Source organism: Sminthopsis crassicaudata, chromosome 1, assembly GCF_048593235.1.
Source record: "Sminthopsis crassicaudata isolate SCR6 chromosome 1, ASM4859323v1, whole genome shotgun sequence".
Classification (NCBI taxonomy): domain Eukaryota; kingdom Metazoa; phylum Chordata; class Mammalia; order Dasyuromorphia; family Dasyuridae; genus Sminthopsis; species Sminthopsis crassicaudata.
The window spans coordinates 239818026-239835095 of record NC_133617.1 but is presented as its reverse complement, the minus strand read 5'-3'; the positions used below and the strand labels follow the sequence as shown (position 1 = coordinate 239835095).

The 17070-nt window shown below is 32.6% G+C and overlaps 1 protein-coding gene across 1 annotated transcript in view; it reads left to right on the top strand.

Moving 5' to 3' along the window:
- CHST9 (carbohydrate sulfotransferase 9) overlaps positions 1-17070 on the top strand; it is a 333686-nt gene that overhangs the window by 189083 nt on the left and 127533 nt on the right. Inside the window, exon 4 of the mRNA XM_074277059.1 lies at positions 9587-9628. Coding sequence (XP_074133160.1) covers positions 9587-9628 — 42 coding nt within the window. The remainder of the gene's footprint in view (positions 1-9586; positions 9629-17070) is intronic.

The window sequence follows — 17070 nt, the reverse complement described above, 5'->3', positions numbered from 1 at the left end:
TTAGTGCTAACAAGGATGCTAGAAACTATAAGGTAAATTATATACTTAATCAGGTCAGGAGACAGAGGCCATAGAAGCCCTGGTTTAGAGTCTCTACAATAACATTTATTACATTAATGCAGCAGGAATCCTTATGTAAAGGATCCTCCTATATGCCCTTTTCATTAAAGCAGTAAATATAGTTTTCACAAAGGTGCTTACCAGAGGACTTCTGAACCTGGTATCAGCCTCAGCATTTAACTTATTTGGGGATCCAGAAAAATAATAGGAATTTTTCTTATTTTCAGAATTTTTCTTTGTTGTGGGTCTTTTTTTTTTCTTAAAATGCCTATGTCATAGTCAATTTATCTATTTTCTAGATAAATACATGGATAAAGAGAAAAAATGGTCCTTTCAGTTCTTCTAAAAAACCATTATATGTATATATTTAATATAAAATGTTTGTATTTGTGCTCTCCTCTTCCTGGAGCTTGTGAGATCAGTGCTTCAGTTATGCTGCATGATGCTCTCTAAAACTCAAGATAAGAATCGCTGAAAATGTTGACTTTAAAAATTGATTTCCCAGAAATACTTTCCACCTAGACCCTTATTATATACTGCTGACTGGATGCTCCAGTAGGTGAAATGTGCTTTATTTCAGAAAATAAAAATGACTCAGAGCATCCAAAGATTGGAGGGGGAAGATAGAAAGAATCCTTTCTCATTTAATTGTCTATACCACTAAATTACAAGACTAATGGGTAAGATCTTTAGTCATCAGAGTTCTGAATACATTATGATCACATGAATAATTCCATTCAACAAACATTTATTATACACTTACTGAGTACAAGACACATGTACACAGGATAAGATATTCAAAACCTTGTTAATGTAAGTGGCTCTGCCTAAATTCAGTTAAGATCCTGTTACCTGAGGCAACTTTGAGCACTGACCTTTAAAGCTTCATACCTGGCAGTCCAATGGCATTGAGAGGCATTTAATATGGGATTTTGTGTCGAGCTCAGTCAACATTTATTAAATGGCAACTGTAGGCTGAGCACTGTATCAGGTGCTGTGCAATTAATCAAAGGCAGAGAAGCACTGTCCGTGCTATAAGTAGCTAAAACTAAAGTGTTTGTAAATCTCATTTCACTCATAGGTAAGCAAGTATGGTTTTGACCCCTTGAAATTTTGAATGACATATATACCAGGCAAACATTACATTAGAAGGATTTTATCCTTATGAAATGTTACAGTGTCCAGTTAGTTCTAATATTATTCATATCGCTATCACTTTAATTTAATGTGGATAGAAATCCTAGCTGTGGCACTGAATAACCTTGGGTAAGTAAGGTAAGTAATTTCACCTCTCTAGGTTCTAGTTTCTCCATCCTTAAAGTGGTGATAAATAATTCATGCACTACTTATCACTGATGGTTGTCATGAGGATAAAATGAGATAATGTATATACAGTATTTTGTAAACCACAAAGTGTTATATAAATGTAAGCTATTTTCATGGTTGTTTATTATTTCAATTTCACAACTCCTGCTAGGTATCCTAAATTTAAGTTGTGGAAAGCATTTAACCCCAAAGAGGAATGACAAGCTGCAAATGCCATAGTTCTTTTCTGAAATCAATGCAATAAACTTATACAGAATTGAGTATTATGTTACATTCTGAGCACAATATTTTAGGAAAGACCTTGATAAAATAGATAGTACCCACAGAAGAGCAATAAGGATGGTGAAGGACCTTGATATTTTTTCCTTATAAGAATTAGTCAAAAATAAGGACGTTAAGCCTAACAGCAACCGTTTCATTCTTGGCTTTGTATTAGCAGGACACTGGTAATATAATATTGGCCCCTCAAAAAATATAGCCTAAATAAGTAAGTGGAGTCTTATGAATATTTGTTTAGTGATTTATTAAAAAGAGAAACCGTTGCTGGGACATGATAATTATTTTCAAGATTTTGAAAAGCTATCCTTTGGAAAGACCAAATGTTCTATTTTATCTCAGCAAAATAAGAAGAGAGGGCTGAAAGTTATAAAAAGACAAATAGAGGCTTGATGTGAGGCAAACTTCTTAACAATTTGAGCTAAACACAGTAGAAGCAGCCTTGAAAAGAAGTGAACTTCTCTTTAATGTAAGTCTTCAAGAGAGATTAGATGGCATTCTTAATCAGGAAGCTGGTGGACTAGATGGCTTCTAACTCTAAGATTTTGTGATTCTGCCATCATTGTCAGTAAAGTTCCAAAATACCCACAACTAGGTAAAATATAATGGCAGTGTTTAATTTATGCAGTGTTATCTTTTTAGTGAAATTTCATTAGAAGATATAGATATATATGTTTCTGGATTCATTTCTGGGTCATGTGAGCAAAAAGAGAGTGGACTAGATTTTTTTTTCCTAATCTCTCAAAACCTCTTTCAAACCTCTCCAAAAAAGAAATCTTGTGCCAAAGATAAACTAATGTCAGCTTTTTCCCCTGATTTTAGACACCAGTATACAAAGGAATGTAAACCCCACCCCTAAACCCAAGAATTTATGTCTGCTGAAAAAGAGGGGACCAGCAGTAAGAGGAAGAAAGTCAATGGGAATAAGAACACTGTTTTTAAAAAATATATATTAAAGCAAAGTGATTGAATCAATGTAAAACTGTGTGTATATCAAAAGAGAAGAAAATTATAACTAGTAAAAATTAATTTTAGAGACAGATGGAGAGGAAAATATAAGCTTAACTCACAACTTTGAATGTGAATGGATTACACAATCCATTTTAATAAAAAATTTGGAAGATTGGATAAGACAACAAAACTTAAAAATCACTTGCTTAAATAAACACATTTTTAAAATATGATATACACAAAATAAAGAAGAGAAGATGGAAAAAATTTACTATATATTAAGTGAGTCCAAAGCGCAATATTGCCATCATACTATTAAACAAAGCAAAACCAAACATTCAAAAAATTAAAAGGGCAAACAAATACAATAAAAACAGTTCTGGCACCTTCTAAATAGGATAACAAAAGAATATATTTATCTTCACTACATGAAACTTTAAAAGAAACTGACTGTCTACTAGGATACAGAAACATTATAAATAACTTTTAAAAATAAATATAGTTAATACATCCTTTGAAGACCATAAGGTGATAAAAATAGAAATTGGTTCAGGGACTACTGACAAAACCTACAAACCCAATTTGAGAGGTAAGGATAAAATCTTAAACTATGAGTTAGCCAATCATTGAAATACTTAATAACTACATAAACTAAAGTGATAGTAATTATAAAATTATAATTAAATAGCTTACCAAAAGATACAGCTAAAGCAGTATTTGGTGGGAAGCTATCATATTCTTACAATTATAGATTAACAAAATAGAAAAAGAAAAGATTGCTAAATATGAAAATTTTAATACTAGAAAAATCAACAAATAAATAAGTACCAAAAGGAAATAATATTAAAGAGTAGAAAAGATGTATATAAATTAGAAACACACACACAAAAAAGAAATGATTAATGAAACTAAAAGTTGTTTCTTTGAAAAAAACTATAAAAATCTAAACCTTCAACTACTCTGATTAAAAAGAGCAGAAAATCAAATTGATAAAATGGCAAATTAGCAAGGTGAAATCACAACAAAACTAAAAGAAATTTTAAAAAGAATAAAAAGAACACATTATGCACAATTATTATAAGAATCTGATCCATTCTGCCCTGATTATTCCAATTTTAAGGTGTCAGACCCTCCAAAAGAATGCTGTCATTCCAAGCCAGAATGGGTAAAGAGAGTTTATTATGGTTTGTTAAGTTAATTGTCTAAAGAAGTTTGCTCATAGGATGCCAAACTTAGGAAATGACAAGATGGAGTAAAATGGTCTACCAGGCTCAGGCTAGACCGAGAATTACGTAGAAGCAGAAAAAGGCAGAGTACCAAGGATGGTATAGGATTACATGCAAATTTTCTCATGGAATAGTTGGAACATGTTTTGCTGTTTAAATTAATTCTAAGTAGTTTATGTTCTCTGTGGAGTCATAGGTCTCATTCTCATACTCCCACAGTATAGTTATATGCTAACAAAATTGATAGAACAAAAAAGTCATATGAATACCTTTAGAAATATAAAATATACAAAGTAGCAGAAGATCAAAATGAGAAATTAAATAATCTGTTCTCTGAAAAGGAAATGGATTTATCTATAAAGGAACTACAAAAGAAAAAACCTCCTGCATCTAATGGATTCCCAGAAGAATTCTAATATTTTTTTAAAGAAAAATTAGTATCCACACTAAATAAATTATTTTTAAAAGTTGAAGAAGCACCCTGCCAGAATCCTTTTTTATAATACAAATATAGTTCTAATATTTATTTCTATCAAATAGAATATTATTATGATCAAGTGGGATTATATCAGAGATGGAAGGATGGCTAAACATTTGGAAAATAACACAATTAGTCATATTAAAAAACCAAATCATCTCAACTATATAATCAATTCAAAATACAGAAAATGTGTAAAAGGGCTAGAACTGAGCAAATGTACTTGGATAAAGGAGCACGTGAGGCTAATTACCAATTGGACAATTCTCTATTAACATGTTTGAAGGATGACCCTCCCCACCTATTCTGTGCTGTCTGGATCAGTGGGTGTGGACAAAAAAGGGGAAGTGACATAAGTGGGTGGAGTAGGAGGAGGAGATCAATTGATTCTCCTGGAGGTGAAGAGAGAGGAAGGAGGTGTGGAGATTGCTAGATCTAATCCCCTGATGGCAATAGCAAAAGACCAAGAATAAAGACTTTTAATTATCCTGGCTCCGGTTGATTCTAAGAAATCCAGGGTCCCAACAAAAATGCTTTTGACAAAGTATAATACTCTTTTATTCTAAAAACTCTATAAAATATAGGCATAGAAAAACCAGTTTAATTATTCTCAAAATGATTAAATTTTATATAATTTATATTTTATATTACATATAATTTACATATCATAGTATATTATAATAAACATATTATGTTGTATAATATAAATTATGTATAACAAAAATTTAAATTAAAAATTATTAAAATAAAAATATTATTTAAAATCTATCTAAAAGTATCATTTGCAATGGGGATACACTAGGACCTTTTCTAGTAAATATTAAAGTGAAACAAGAATGTCCATTCTTCACACATATATTTGATAGGCTACTGGAAATGCTAGCAAATAGCAATAAAACAAAAAAAGGGAATTAAGAAAATAGAGATAGTTAAAAAGGAGATAAAACTTTAGTTGAAAACCTCTAAGGGATCAGCAAAGATTAATTGAGATGATTAGTAACTTCAGCACAGTTCCAAGTTATCAAAAAAAACTCAAAAATCAACAACTTTTTATATAATAATAAAAAATAAAAAACAATAGTAGAAAATCCCATTTAATAATTAAAAATTAATGAAATATCTGAGGATCAACTTCCCAAAGCACACAAAATACTATGTATATACATATACATATATATGCATGTATATATTACATATACACACATGTATGTAGTTTTATATATATTATATATGTGTGTGTGTATTACTAATAGCCATTCCCCAGTAAATAAAAGGTCAACAAATATGCACAAGCTTCTTGAAAGAACTGCCAAGAATTTACTACCACATTAAAAAAAAAATGTTCCAAATCACTATTAAGAGAAATCAAATTAAACCAATTCTGAAGGTTCATCTAACACCCCAGGAATTGGCAAAAAAAAATTATCCAAAAATAGCAAGTCAATGCAGGAGTACTTGGGGAAACATAAACACTATAACATATTGTTGATGGAGCTGTAAAGTGGTATAATCATTTTGGAAAGCAATTGGGTTGGGAATTATGCAAATAAAGTGACTGAAATGTTCACTTGTGACTTTGAACCAAAAAATGCATTATTGAGTTTCTTCCTCCAAGGAAGCTATTGATAAAGGGGGAAAGTCTTTATATACTCTAAAATATCTACAGCAGAACTTAAGGTAGAACTCAACTGAAGACTTATGAGAAGACATACCCTATCTAAGCTTTCAGAGAGGTAATAGATGCATCTCCACATTGCTCATTTTTGAACTTTTTCAATGTTTTGATCAGTTGTACTGACATTTTTTTAATACTAAAAAATACTACTTGTCACATGGGATGGCCGTCAAGGAGGGGGAGGAAGAGATACATGTAATAGTAAAGTAAGGTAAGAAACAAAAAATATCAATAAAAGTTTATTTTAAAGAAATGTTTCTGATTCTTATGATAATTATTTAGAACTTTAAATATTGTAGTCTTCCATAATTTCGAGAAGACTTTACAGGATCCAACTGACCCAATGTCTGAATTTTATGGATAAGAAAACCAAATCCCCACAAAATAAAAGAATAAAGTAACCTTGGGGAAAAGGATCTTTAAAAAAAAAAAAATTAGCAGAAAACTTAGAAATGGAGTGATTTACCATTTCCTTCTCCAGTATATTAAGGCAAATACAATTTAAGTGACTTGCCCAGGATCACATAGCTAGTAGACGTCTGAAACTGGAGTTGAACTCTCCCTGACTCCAAGTTCCATTCTTTCTCTACCAAACCACCTTGCTGCCTCAAAATTCCTATACTACATTCTGGGAATAAAAATAAAAGTTTTAATACCTAGTTCCTACCCTCTAATATATTATTATCTACTTAAACAGGTAGGATATATATTCAAAATAAGTATCAATTCAAGGTGGCCAGGATATGGAAAAGCAACCAATCTTAGCTTTGTGAAGTTAGTTATTCTAAACCCAAGTAATTGCTTTCTACAACTGTGTAATGATGTATTAGAAAAGAGATAGATATAGTCAACACTCATTTCAGTAAAGATTTAAATGCTATCTCCAAGAATAGGCTTCCTAGCAAGCCAGAAAAGTATAATCTTGCCTGACCTACTGTCAGTGTCTTTGTAGTCAGATTTTCAGTGATTGAAAAGAAATTACTTCAGACAGCAATATGGTTAGGGTGAAATGGTATAAAGGGACATTTAATACAGCGAATAGGAAAGAGTTATTGAGATGAGAGGAAGAAAAGACGGTCTACTGGAAAAAACAAAGAAGGAAGAAGTTCTCAAGTGGGTACAGAATGGATAAAAATAATCATCACAACATAAGTCTGCATAAAGGCATCAATAATTTTTCCAGGAATACCATGAAAGGAGCTACAACCCCTGATGTAGGGAGAGTTTAGTATCCCAAGCAGTAAGACTCATAAAGGAGCAGGATGTAAGGTAGAATTGTGAGAGCAGCCAGTCACAGACCTGGGAGAGCTATTTGTATTTATTCTAAAGCTTTATTTATTATAAAAGGGGACATATAAGGTAGACTAGAAGCTGGGCCAGATATTGGTGATGATTATTCTCACCCAATAAGTTCTAAGGAAGTCAGAATAATTTTATGGTGCCATGGCCATGGATTTAAGCTCAAGAATTTGGAATAGGGTCATGAATCCAGAACACTTCTTCTACAGATGGTGCTGGATTTCTTCCTTCTCAGCCCATATGTGTGAATCATTATAACTTTCTGGAATTTCCTCCTGTATAGGTCAGATCTCAAAGAGATCTTTATGTGTATGTTGAGTGTCACAGGAATTTCAGAGACATAGATCAGTATCATCCACCTGAAAATGGTGGCAGCATGCTTATGAGGTAGAAAAAATCCAAGGGTCCACTAAGTAGCATGTGTTTGAGAGTGTCAGGGTGGAGATGTCTGTCACTGCGCAAATTGGCAATACAAAGGCAAGAAGATATTCTGGTAAAATAGTCATCTCCTTGTAGAGGTGGAATGAAAGGCTGTGGAATGAAAATAATATATGTAGCAAATCTGTTCCATGATGATCTGTTTTATTCAATATCTTGCTTGTGACAGACAAATATGTTCAGAATAATTGCAACAAATATTTCTAAGTCATGTAGGCTTGCAAAAAGAATAAAATAATATTTCTTTTAAAGTTTCAATAAACTTGAAAAATTGTTCTTTGTTCTTTCTCCTTTACAACCAGAATATCTTTAAATTAGAAGTATAGATTGGCATTTGATAGGATAAATATAAGTTAATGAAAAATTGGCTAAGCATTCAACAGAAAGAAAGATCAGGAAACAGATACTATATTTGATCACAGCTGAATAAGTCCATAATATTGTGCTGTTGGGGGGAAAAAGCCAACACAATGCTGGAAAATAAGGAATATAACATGCAAAACTATGGAAATAACTCTTGCACCACAGAGGTCTGACTTCTATTAGAATGCAATGACTAGTGTGAGTCAACAACAACATAAAGAATGTGAAAAAAGGTATGGTCAGGAAAGTAGAAGTTTTCAACAAGACAGAATATTGTTTTTCTAATGAAAGTTTATAGAAGGTGTAGTTTTCTACAAAAGAAGGCCAAAGTGGGAATTATTGTCTTGAAAATATTGAATGATTGCCCTCTAGGGCTATGAAACATGAAGCTCAAATAAAAAGAAAAAAATAACTTTTATTTAGCCAAAAAAGAATTTCTTGGAAAACTGGAGTAAAAAAAAAAAAAAAAAAAAAAAAAAAAATGGACGATCAAAGGAGAATCAGGGGGAACTTCTTTAATATTTCCCCCCCCCCCCCCGAGGCTGGGGTTAAGTGACTTGCCCAGGGTCACACAGCTAGGGAGTGTTAAGTGTCTGAGATCAGATTTGAACTCCAATCCTCCTGAATTCAAGGCTGGTGCTCTATCCACTGCGCCACCTAGCTGCCCCCCAAACTTCTTTAATATTAATGATAATTATGACAATAATAACCTATCTGTAAAGATCTACAATTTACAAAGTCTTAACCTCCCAATAAATTTGTGAACTAAATAATCCAGGGATATTTTTATTCCCAGAATCAACTGATACATAATAAATACTCAATAAAGGCTTATTGAGTAAAGTATTATCCCTATTTGACAGATGCGGAAATCAAGACCCGGATAATTTCAATGATTGGCCTAATCATACAACTAAAAAATGGAAGAGCTGACTCAAGCTCCAGGTTTTCTAAATCTCTATGCCCAATGTTTTGCTTTGTTTTATTTTTTTAATTATATAATATTTTAAAAGCTCTGTGCTTAGAAACATTCAATAAGTGAAGAAATAATCACCTGACAAAAATATTTTAGGAAGTCAGAGATCTAAATAAATGATGTCTCTAGGTTCTTGAAGAAGTAGAATAAAAAAAATACTAGGTTATCAAAGGAGGTTTGAGTAAATCTCTATGACAATAACAATGATAAAAATGTTATTATTATTAACAATATATTTATATCTCTATAGTTTCCATTTCTGTTACTCTTTAATTCCAAGTATCCCATTCCTTGTAAATAACATAAAACATAAAACACACATCCTTCTGTGAATTAGTTGAGAAACACAGTTGATTAATCTCTTTATCTTTCTATTTCTCTTCTTCTATTTTTCTTCTTTTTTAACAATCATGTTTCTCTGCAGTTTTCAGTAGGGAAACATTTTCAAGTTTATTTTGGATATGAAAAATGAGTGCTTCACAATAGTAATATATGGATTTTTTTTCCTTTCTTTTCAGAACTGAGGACAACAAACTATTTCCAACCTGCACCCAGAATCAGTGAGTAAAGTCTCAATAACTATTTGAGTCAAAGATAGCATAGCTAAAAATGAACATAATAAATGAACATAATTTATCTTTCAGGTCACTTTTACAATGATGTTTTATCACTTGAAATCTTAATTGTAGTCCACCTAAGGGAGCTAGATTAAGTAGGTGGCACTTTATTATAAAAGAAACAAAATTCATATACAAGCCCTAAAAAAAAAGGATCACTTGAAGATTTTAAAAATCAAAGTAAATGGAAAAAGTCAAGGTAATCTAGGTAGTATGTAAATATAAGGAGCTGCCTAGATGAGTTAAATGAGTGCATTATTTGACACATTTTACTTTTTTATATCTAATGTTCAATATCTGTGTTTGAACTGTATTCTTTTTTTATAGTATTTTATTTTTCCAAATCATGTAAAGATAATTTTTAATATTTATTTTTGTAAAATTTTTATGTTCCAATTTTTTTCTCCTTCCCTTCTTTAAATTCCCCCTCCCCAAGACAGGAAGTAATCTGATATAGGTTAAATGTGTACAATCCATTCAAACATATTTCCATATTTGTCATGTCATGCAAGAAAAATCAGACAAAAAGGGAAAAACCATGAAAATAGTATGCTTTCATCAGTCTTCATAGTTCTCTCTCTGGATGCAGGTGGCATTTTCCCTCTCAAGTCGACTGGAATTATCTAGGATCAATGTATTGCTGAAAAGAACTAAATCTATCATAGTTGATCATAACATAATTTTTTTAAATCATGTACAATATTCATCTGGTTTTGTTCACTTCATTCAACATCGGTTCATGTAATTCTTCCCAACCTTTTCTGAAATCAATCTGCTCATCATTTCTTATAGAACAATAAAATTCCATTATATTCAAATACCATAACTTATTCAACCATTTCCTAATTGATGAGCATCCTCTCAATTTCCAGTTCTTTGCCACTACAAAAAGAGCTTCAACAAACATTTTTGCATTAATGGGTCCTTTTCCCTCTTATATGATCTCTTGGGGTACAGACCCAGTGGTGACACTGATTGATCAAATATTATGCAGTTTTATATTCTTTGAGAAATGAATTTTATTCTCATGTGAGTTTCCATAAACTGTCCATATTAACAAAGAAACATGTTTATATCACTTAAGAAATTGAGATAATTCATCTTGGTCAGGGCTAAAAGTTACCACTGGACTTTCTATAAGTTTATTTGGCAAATTACAGAGACACAATCAATTTAATAGATCACACGATTGTAATGGTCTTTGCATATAATTTCAGCACAAATGGATGATTTTAATTACAAATTGTTTTGATTGATCACTGAAGTAGACATATATGGAAATACTTTTTTACTAGAAAGAAAAACTAAGTTACTGATAGTGACAAAACTTCTTTTGTTCCTGTACTATAGTATAATATCCCTAGTGTATCTCCTTTGAGAACTCTTCAATATGGGGAATTACCTCTATTGGTAAAGATGAAGATTTATGCATTCCTAATAATACTGTGGTATTCCTGTAAATATCTTATTTGATCATCCATGTGCAATAGTACTAAGCTTTTAACATTTTATAGTATGAGTATAGTTTTCAGGCTGTCCATTTGTTATCTCCTACTCTCCTCACATGACTGGCCCACTTTCTTTTCTGGTCATTTGTCTTCTGGGAAAGATACCCTCTAACATGACCTCTTATGTGCATTTTCTTTGGTAATATGTTGTAGCCAACTAATGCTCAGTGTGTATGTAGTTCCATTGTACTTTAAGTTACCGCAAGTTTGATACCATTATAAATAAGCACAAACTATATTCCCCAAAATTGGGAAATTTGGGAATTGGGAAAATAAGGCAAAGGATAGGAAGTGGCACATGAATTGATATCTCAAGGGAGATATAAATTTCAAAATGCAAGAAAAGGATGCATTCAGGTATGGAGGGAAAGTCATTGTGTGCAAAGGCATAAGGAGAAGAGATCGATTATTGTTTATAAAATACAGGAAGTTGGTCAGTTTGATTGAAACATGTGGTGCATAAGCCTGTGAAGGGAGAATTGAATCGAACTGTCAAGGACTTTAAATGTCCAATAGAGGGGTTTGTTTTTTATTCAGAAGCAAAAGGGAGGCCCAGCAGTTTTGTATTGATTTTTTTATTGACATGTGTGAGTATTGCTTTCCTCAATAGAATATAAGTGCATTTTATTTTGGTCATTACATCCCTGATAGCTACTGCAATGTCCAGCACATAGTAGGTGCTCCATAAAAGCTTACTATTATTTTTATTCAGAGGTGTTGGTGTTTTCATAATCCAAAGTCATGTAAACAACAGAAACAGCTTGAAGATGAGCTCTTGTGAAAGGGAGCAGCTTGGGTTCATTATAAGTTTTTCACAATTTCCTGATTAGTAATAGCTAATAATAACTAACATTATGTAGCTCATACTGTATGCCAGGCACTGTGCTAGGCACTTTACAATTATGATCCCATTTAGTCCTCACAATAATCCTAGGATATGATACTATTATTGCCATTTTGTTTTTGTTATTGTTCAATTGTTTTAGCCATGTCTGACTATTCATGATCCTATTTGTGATTTTTTTTGGCCAAGATAGTTTGTCATTTCCTTCTCCAGCTCATTTTACAGATGAGGAAACTGAAGCAAAGAGGGACAAGTGACTTATCAGCTAGTAAATTTCTGAGACTAGGATTTGCACTCATAAAGAGAATCCTCCAGACCCATCACTTTATCTACTGTGCCACTACTTGCCCCAATTATGATCCAGCTCATTCTTATTTAAGATCCTATTTAATCTTTCTCTTAACTCACTGACCATCTGCAGTGCATATCTAGGATATATTTACTGATAGATTTCTTCAACAAACATTCAATCGCATTTCATAGTCTGGGAAATAATTTTTTTTTATGAATTTGCTTTTTCATGTGTGAATTGAATTTTGAGTATTTAACATCACTGTGATTTTCTAAGGCTTAATGCAAGCAACATAATGCCATCTAAAAATAGGAATATTTGGAAGAAATCACCATCTATAGGTTTCTGTGCAATACATTTTTCATGGCATTGATGAATACCTTTGGGGACCATCTAAATCCCTCACTGATTCCTTATTTGATCTCCAAAGTTTCTACTGTTTTTTTTTATCTCAAAAAAAATTTTTATATGATTTTAATATGCAAATGTGTGATGCCTTGTTATAGGAAAGCCTTAAACCAGTCTCAATCAACTGAGTGAATTTTTTAATATAATGCTCTCTAACAAATAAATGAATTGGGGTCTGATTTTCCTCACAGTTTTCAGTTAGAGATGTAATGGTGAAATGTGGTCTGAAATTGAAAATCGTTCCTAAGTAATTCCATTTCATGGTTTTGCAAAGAATGGAGATTTCAAAGTAGGAATACATTGATGAACACTCATATTTTCTTAATTGATCTTTTAAAAATAGTGTTATTTTGATAAATTGCTTACTGGCAATTAAAATATCAACTGTCTCTTTATTTATGATGTTGTTCTGCATTTGTCATGCCCAGTGCCCTTTATCTCTATATTTGCATTCATGTCTTATAGGTATCATATACATACAAATTTTGGGTCACTTACATTTCCTAATTCTGACATAGTTTTCATTGTTTTCTCCATGTCCATCTTCATATTAAAGTTAAACTTCACTTGGAGAATATCATGCTCCTAGAATTTCTCTACTTCTTCATGCTTTGCAATAGATAATATGACCTGAATTCTAAATATTATTGACCACTACAAATAAAGATAATCAAATGTTCTAAAAAATGTTTGTGAGGTTTGGGATTGCCATTAGGCTAACAATGAAACCAATTCTGCCAATTCCTTTATCTGCCTAACATGTAGAATCAGTGAGCCACCATACATAATTTCCTTTTTTTTTCTTATGTCTTTTATTTCAAGGTGCTAATACTTACATGATTCAGGCCCTCCAAAAATGTGTCAAATTTTGGGGCAAGGATTTCACATTTAAAGAAACAACAATCAATGTTTTTATACATTGTAAATATTATTAAAATATGCATTTCTAAATACCCTCTGCTACCTTTTTCTTAGAGTCAATCACCATCATTGCAGATAAGGAAAGAAGCTATGGATTTCCATGCCAAAGAGTTCATCATTTAGTGATACTTAGCAGATATAGAATATGACCAAAATACACTCAAATCCTTTCCAGCTTTCTAAAAATTTCTACTATTTCTGCTTCCCTGACATAGCCTTTGAGATCCCCAATCTCTCCCATACACTGAATGAAACAGTGGAATAGAAGTTTGGAGACAAATTTCTTTCTATAGCCTTCACTTTTTCTAATGTCAATCTTGTTTTCCCCTTTAGCACAATTAGTGATTCAGTAGTATATAGTAGATAACCATTACATTTCTAATCATGAAATATATCACCTCCCTATGTTCACATTAGGGAAGGTTATTAAAGATAAGTTCTCATTTTTGATGCTAACTTGGTGTTTTTGATCCCCTAGATTGCAGTATTTTCTTGTAGGAAAGCATAATATTTATTCAAGGTAATTGCATCCTGTGTCTTTTTCATGCTTTTTTTTTTTTTTTTTTTTTTGCCAAAGAGATCTCTTAGTCAGCCTACCTTCACCATGCAATTTGAGAAAATTATTAGATGACAGGCAAACTTTGATTTTGGGGAAAAGATAAATGAATATTGTTTCATCTGTCTACTCCTGCCCATTCATTTAAGGCATGAAGAGGAAGTGGGATGGCAGCTGAGTAACCATTCACTAGAGCTTATGACTAGGGATCTTTCAGCCGAAGTTGTATGATCACTGGGAGAATGTCATAAAATGATCCTAGTTTAGCTATCAATTCTTCTAGATTCTTTGTGTTCTCTGTGTGTGCACTTTCTATTATGCCTCAGCTATCTATCCAGAAGCAATATAGCAGTTTTAAAGTTTTAAAAACTTTTTTTAAACCTTTACCCTTCCACCTACTTCAAGATTTGATACCAGGCATCTATGTAGAACTCACTGTTATGGTTAGCCATAATAACAATAATAGTCCTAATAGCTTATCTGTGCACAGTACTTTAAGGTTTACACAGTGATCTACTTCCACAGTATTTTATGTACAGGCATAACAGATTATTCCTTCTCTCTCCCTCATAAGAAAGTGAAAATATTAAGGTTTCTCTCACAGCCCATTGCCCTTTGGAATAGCCAAACCTTGCTGTGAGTGAGCCCTTGGGGATCATGGAAGGTTAGCTGTCAAGATCCATTTCAGCAGTCATTAAACTTGCTTTAGAGAGAGGATTTGATTTGCTAGGAGGTATCATAAATATGCCAAAAATGGCAGCAGTAAAGGAAGTACCACCAAGCAATATCTTCCCCATTATTTACTCTTTTTTTTTTTCCTTGCTAAGACCATTGTACCAATTGCAAACAGGATAATGCTGTTGTCATTAGGAATGAGAAATATCAGGGTTTTTTTCCAAGAACTAGATTTGGTCCCTGACCAACATGAAGTTAAAATTTAATATTTGGTATCACCTCTGTAGTCATGGTAGTTAAACTGAACTAGACCTCTGTTCTTTGTGTAGGCCCAATAAGACAAAGGTTTGGTAATCAAGGAAATTCAAGATGCAAAAGGTCCTTTATGATAGCTTTAATTCCTTGACTTTCCTCTCATACAACCTGTGCTTTTTTTTTTTTTCTTCTGAAATTTTTGTGCCATGAAACATATGTGAAATATGGAAGTAAATCATTTCTGTATAAAACACCCCAAGAGATTTTATCATAACATATTCTATTGTCTCTATTCCTTTTTTCCCTAAGGCAAATGAGGTTAAGTGACTTGCCCAGGGTCACATAGCTAGGAAGTGTTAAGTATCTGAGGTCAAATTTGAACTCAGGTCCTCCTGACTTCAGGGCTGGTATTCTATCACGGTGCCATCTAGGTGCCCCTATTATCTCTATTTTTAATCTGCAGAATTCTATCATATTATAAATGTGAATTTTAACAATGTTTATAGTGGGCAGATGACTTTCCCATCTAACTATGATAAAAATGTCTTCACCATTTTGATTTTTACTAGTAAAATGGTACTTAGCAATTAGATCTGAGATTTGAACTCGATCTGAATGAATCTACTTCAAGATGAGATCAGGAATCTAATTAAACAGATTTCTCAGGCTTCTCTTGTGTACCATTGTTACATACACAGTCTTCATTCTAGGTTTATTAAAAAGGAACTGAGCAACTGAATGAAAGATTTGAGCCTTCTGATTGAATCCACTTCAAGAAAAATCTTGAAAAAGAAGAAAAAAGAAAAAAATCTCAATTTACCCTTGAAATTACTCCACCACTATCACAAAGTATTATACCTCCCAACTTAAAGGTTTTAGCCAAATATGCTGAAATGTTACAGTGCCATAGAAATCCCACCATCATATTCCCTTTTCCCTTTATTTTGTTCCTAAGTGGGATGTACATACTTTGGGGATGATCTGCATAATCTTCATCAATTTGATGAGTTGTCCACATTTAACTTGATGACATTGTAGTGTGTAGACTTTTGTTAGAAGGGATTTATTCTTGTGAGTCTAAACATACATTCTAGCCCTTTGCTGAGAAGTTCTCCCTTCCAACAAGTAGATTTCTCAGGCTTCTCTTGTTCACCACTGTTACAGTGGTGGTCTTCATTCTAGTTTTGCTAAAAGGAATAATAAAAATGTAAATAAGAACACATTTTGACCTTTCCACTTTCTAAATTACAGAAATCCTCCACCTTCCCACATTTATCTTTTGTGACTTCAAGCATTTGCATAATTTTATTAGTAACTTCATTTTTATTTTCCTGTTGATAACCATACACATTCAAGGTAGGCACAGTAGAGAAAAAAAAAATGAGAGCCACAATGTCTTCAGGTTTGTGGAATGGCTGTATCTTACTATGGTAGGATGACATATCATTCAACTGGCTAGAGACATCAAGACTGCCAATTCCATCACTGATTATAGTCTCAAGGTTAAATTTCAACTCCTTTCTACTGTGCTTCCATACTCTGAGACCTGTAAGGATCTCAAATGATGCATGAAGCAGACACCTCTGACAGATTGTTTTAACTGGTGCTTCCTTCGTGATCTCCATCACTATCTCCCAGGTGTGAAGGATAGAATATCAGAAATTATGTCAAGACCTCACCAATCTCAGTATCTTCTGACAGCAGCAGCTAAAGTCCCAGCAAGCAATTCTGTGGTTTTCAGAGGACAGTCAAGGTAGAGAGGCTTACTGCAGCACTAAAGTCCTTGGCATTTTAAAATGTTTTAGTTTTAAGAATTTTATTTGCAGTACAGTATTTACAGTCTCTAGATTTCATGTAGATTTTGAAACAGCCACCACAACTTCCTGCGTAGGTATTTTTCTAGGTCCTTTATTCTTTTCACATTTC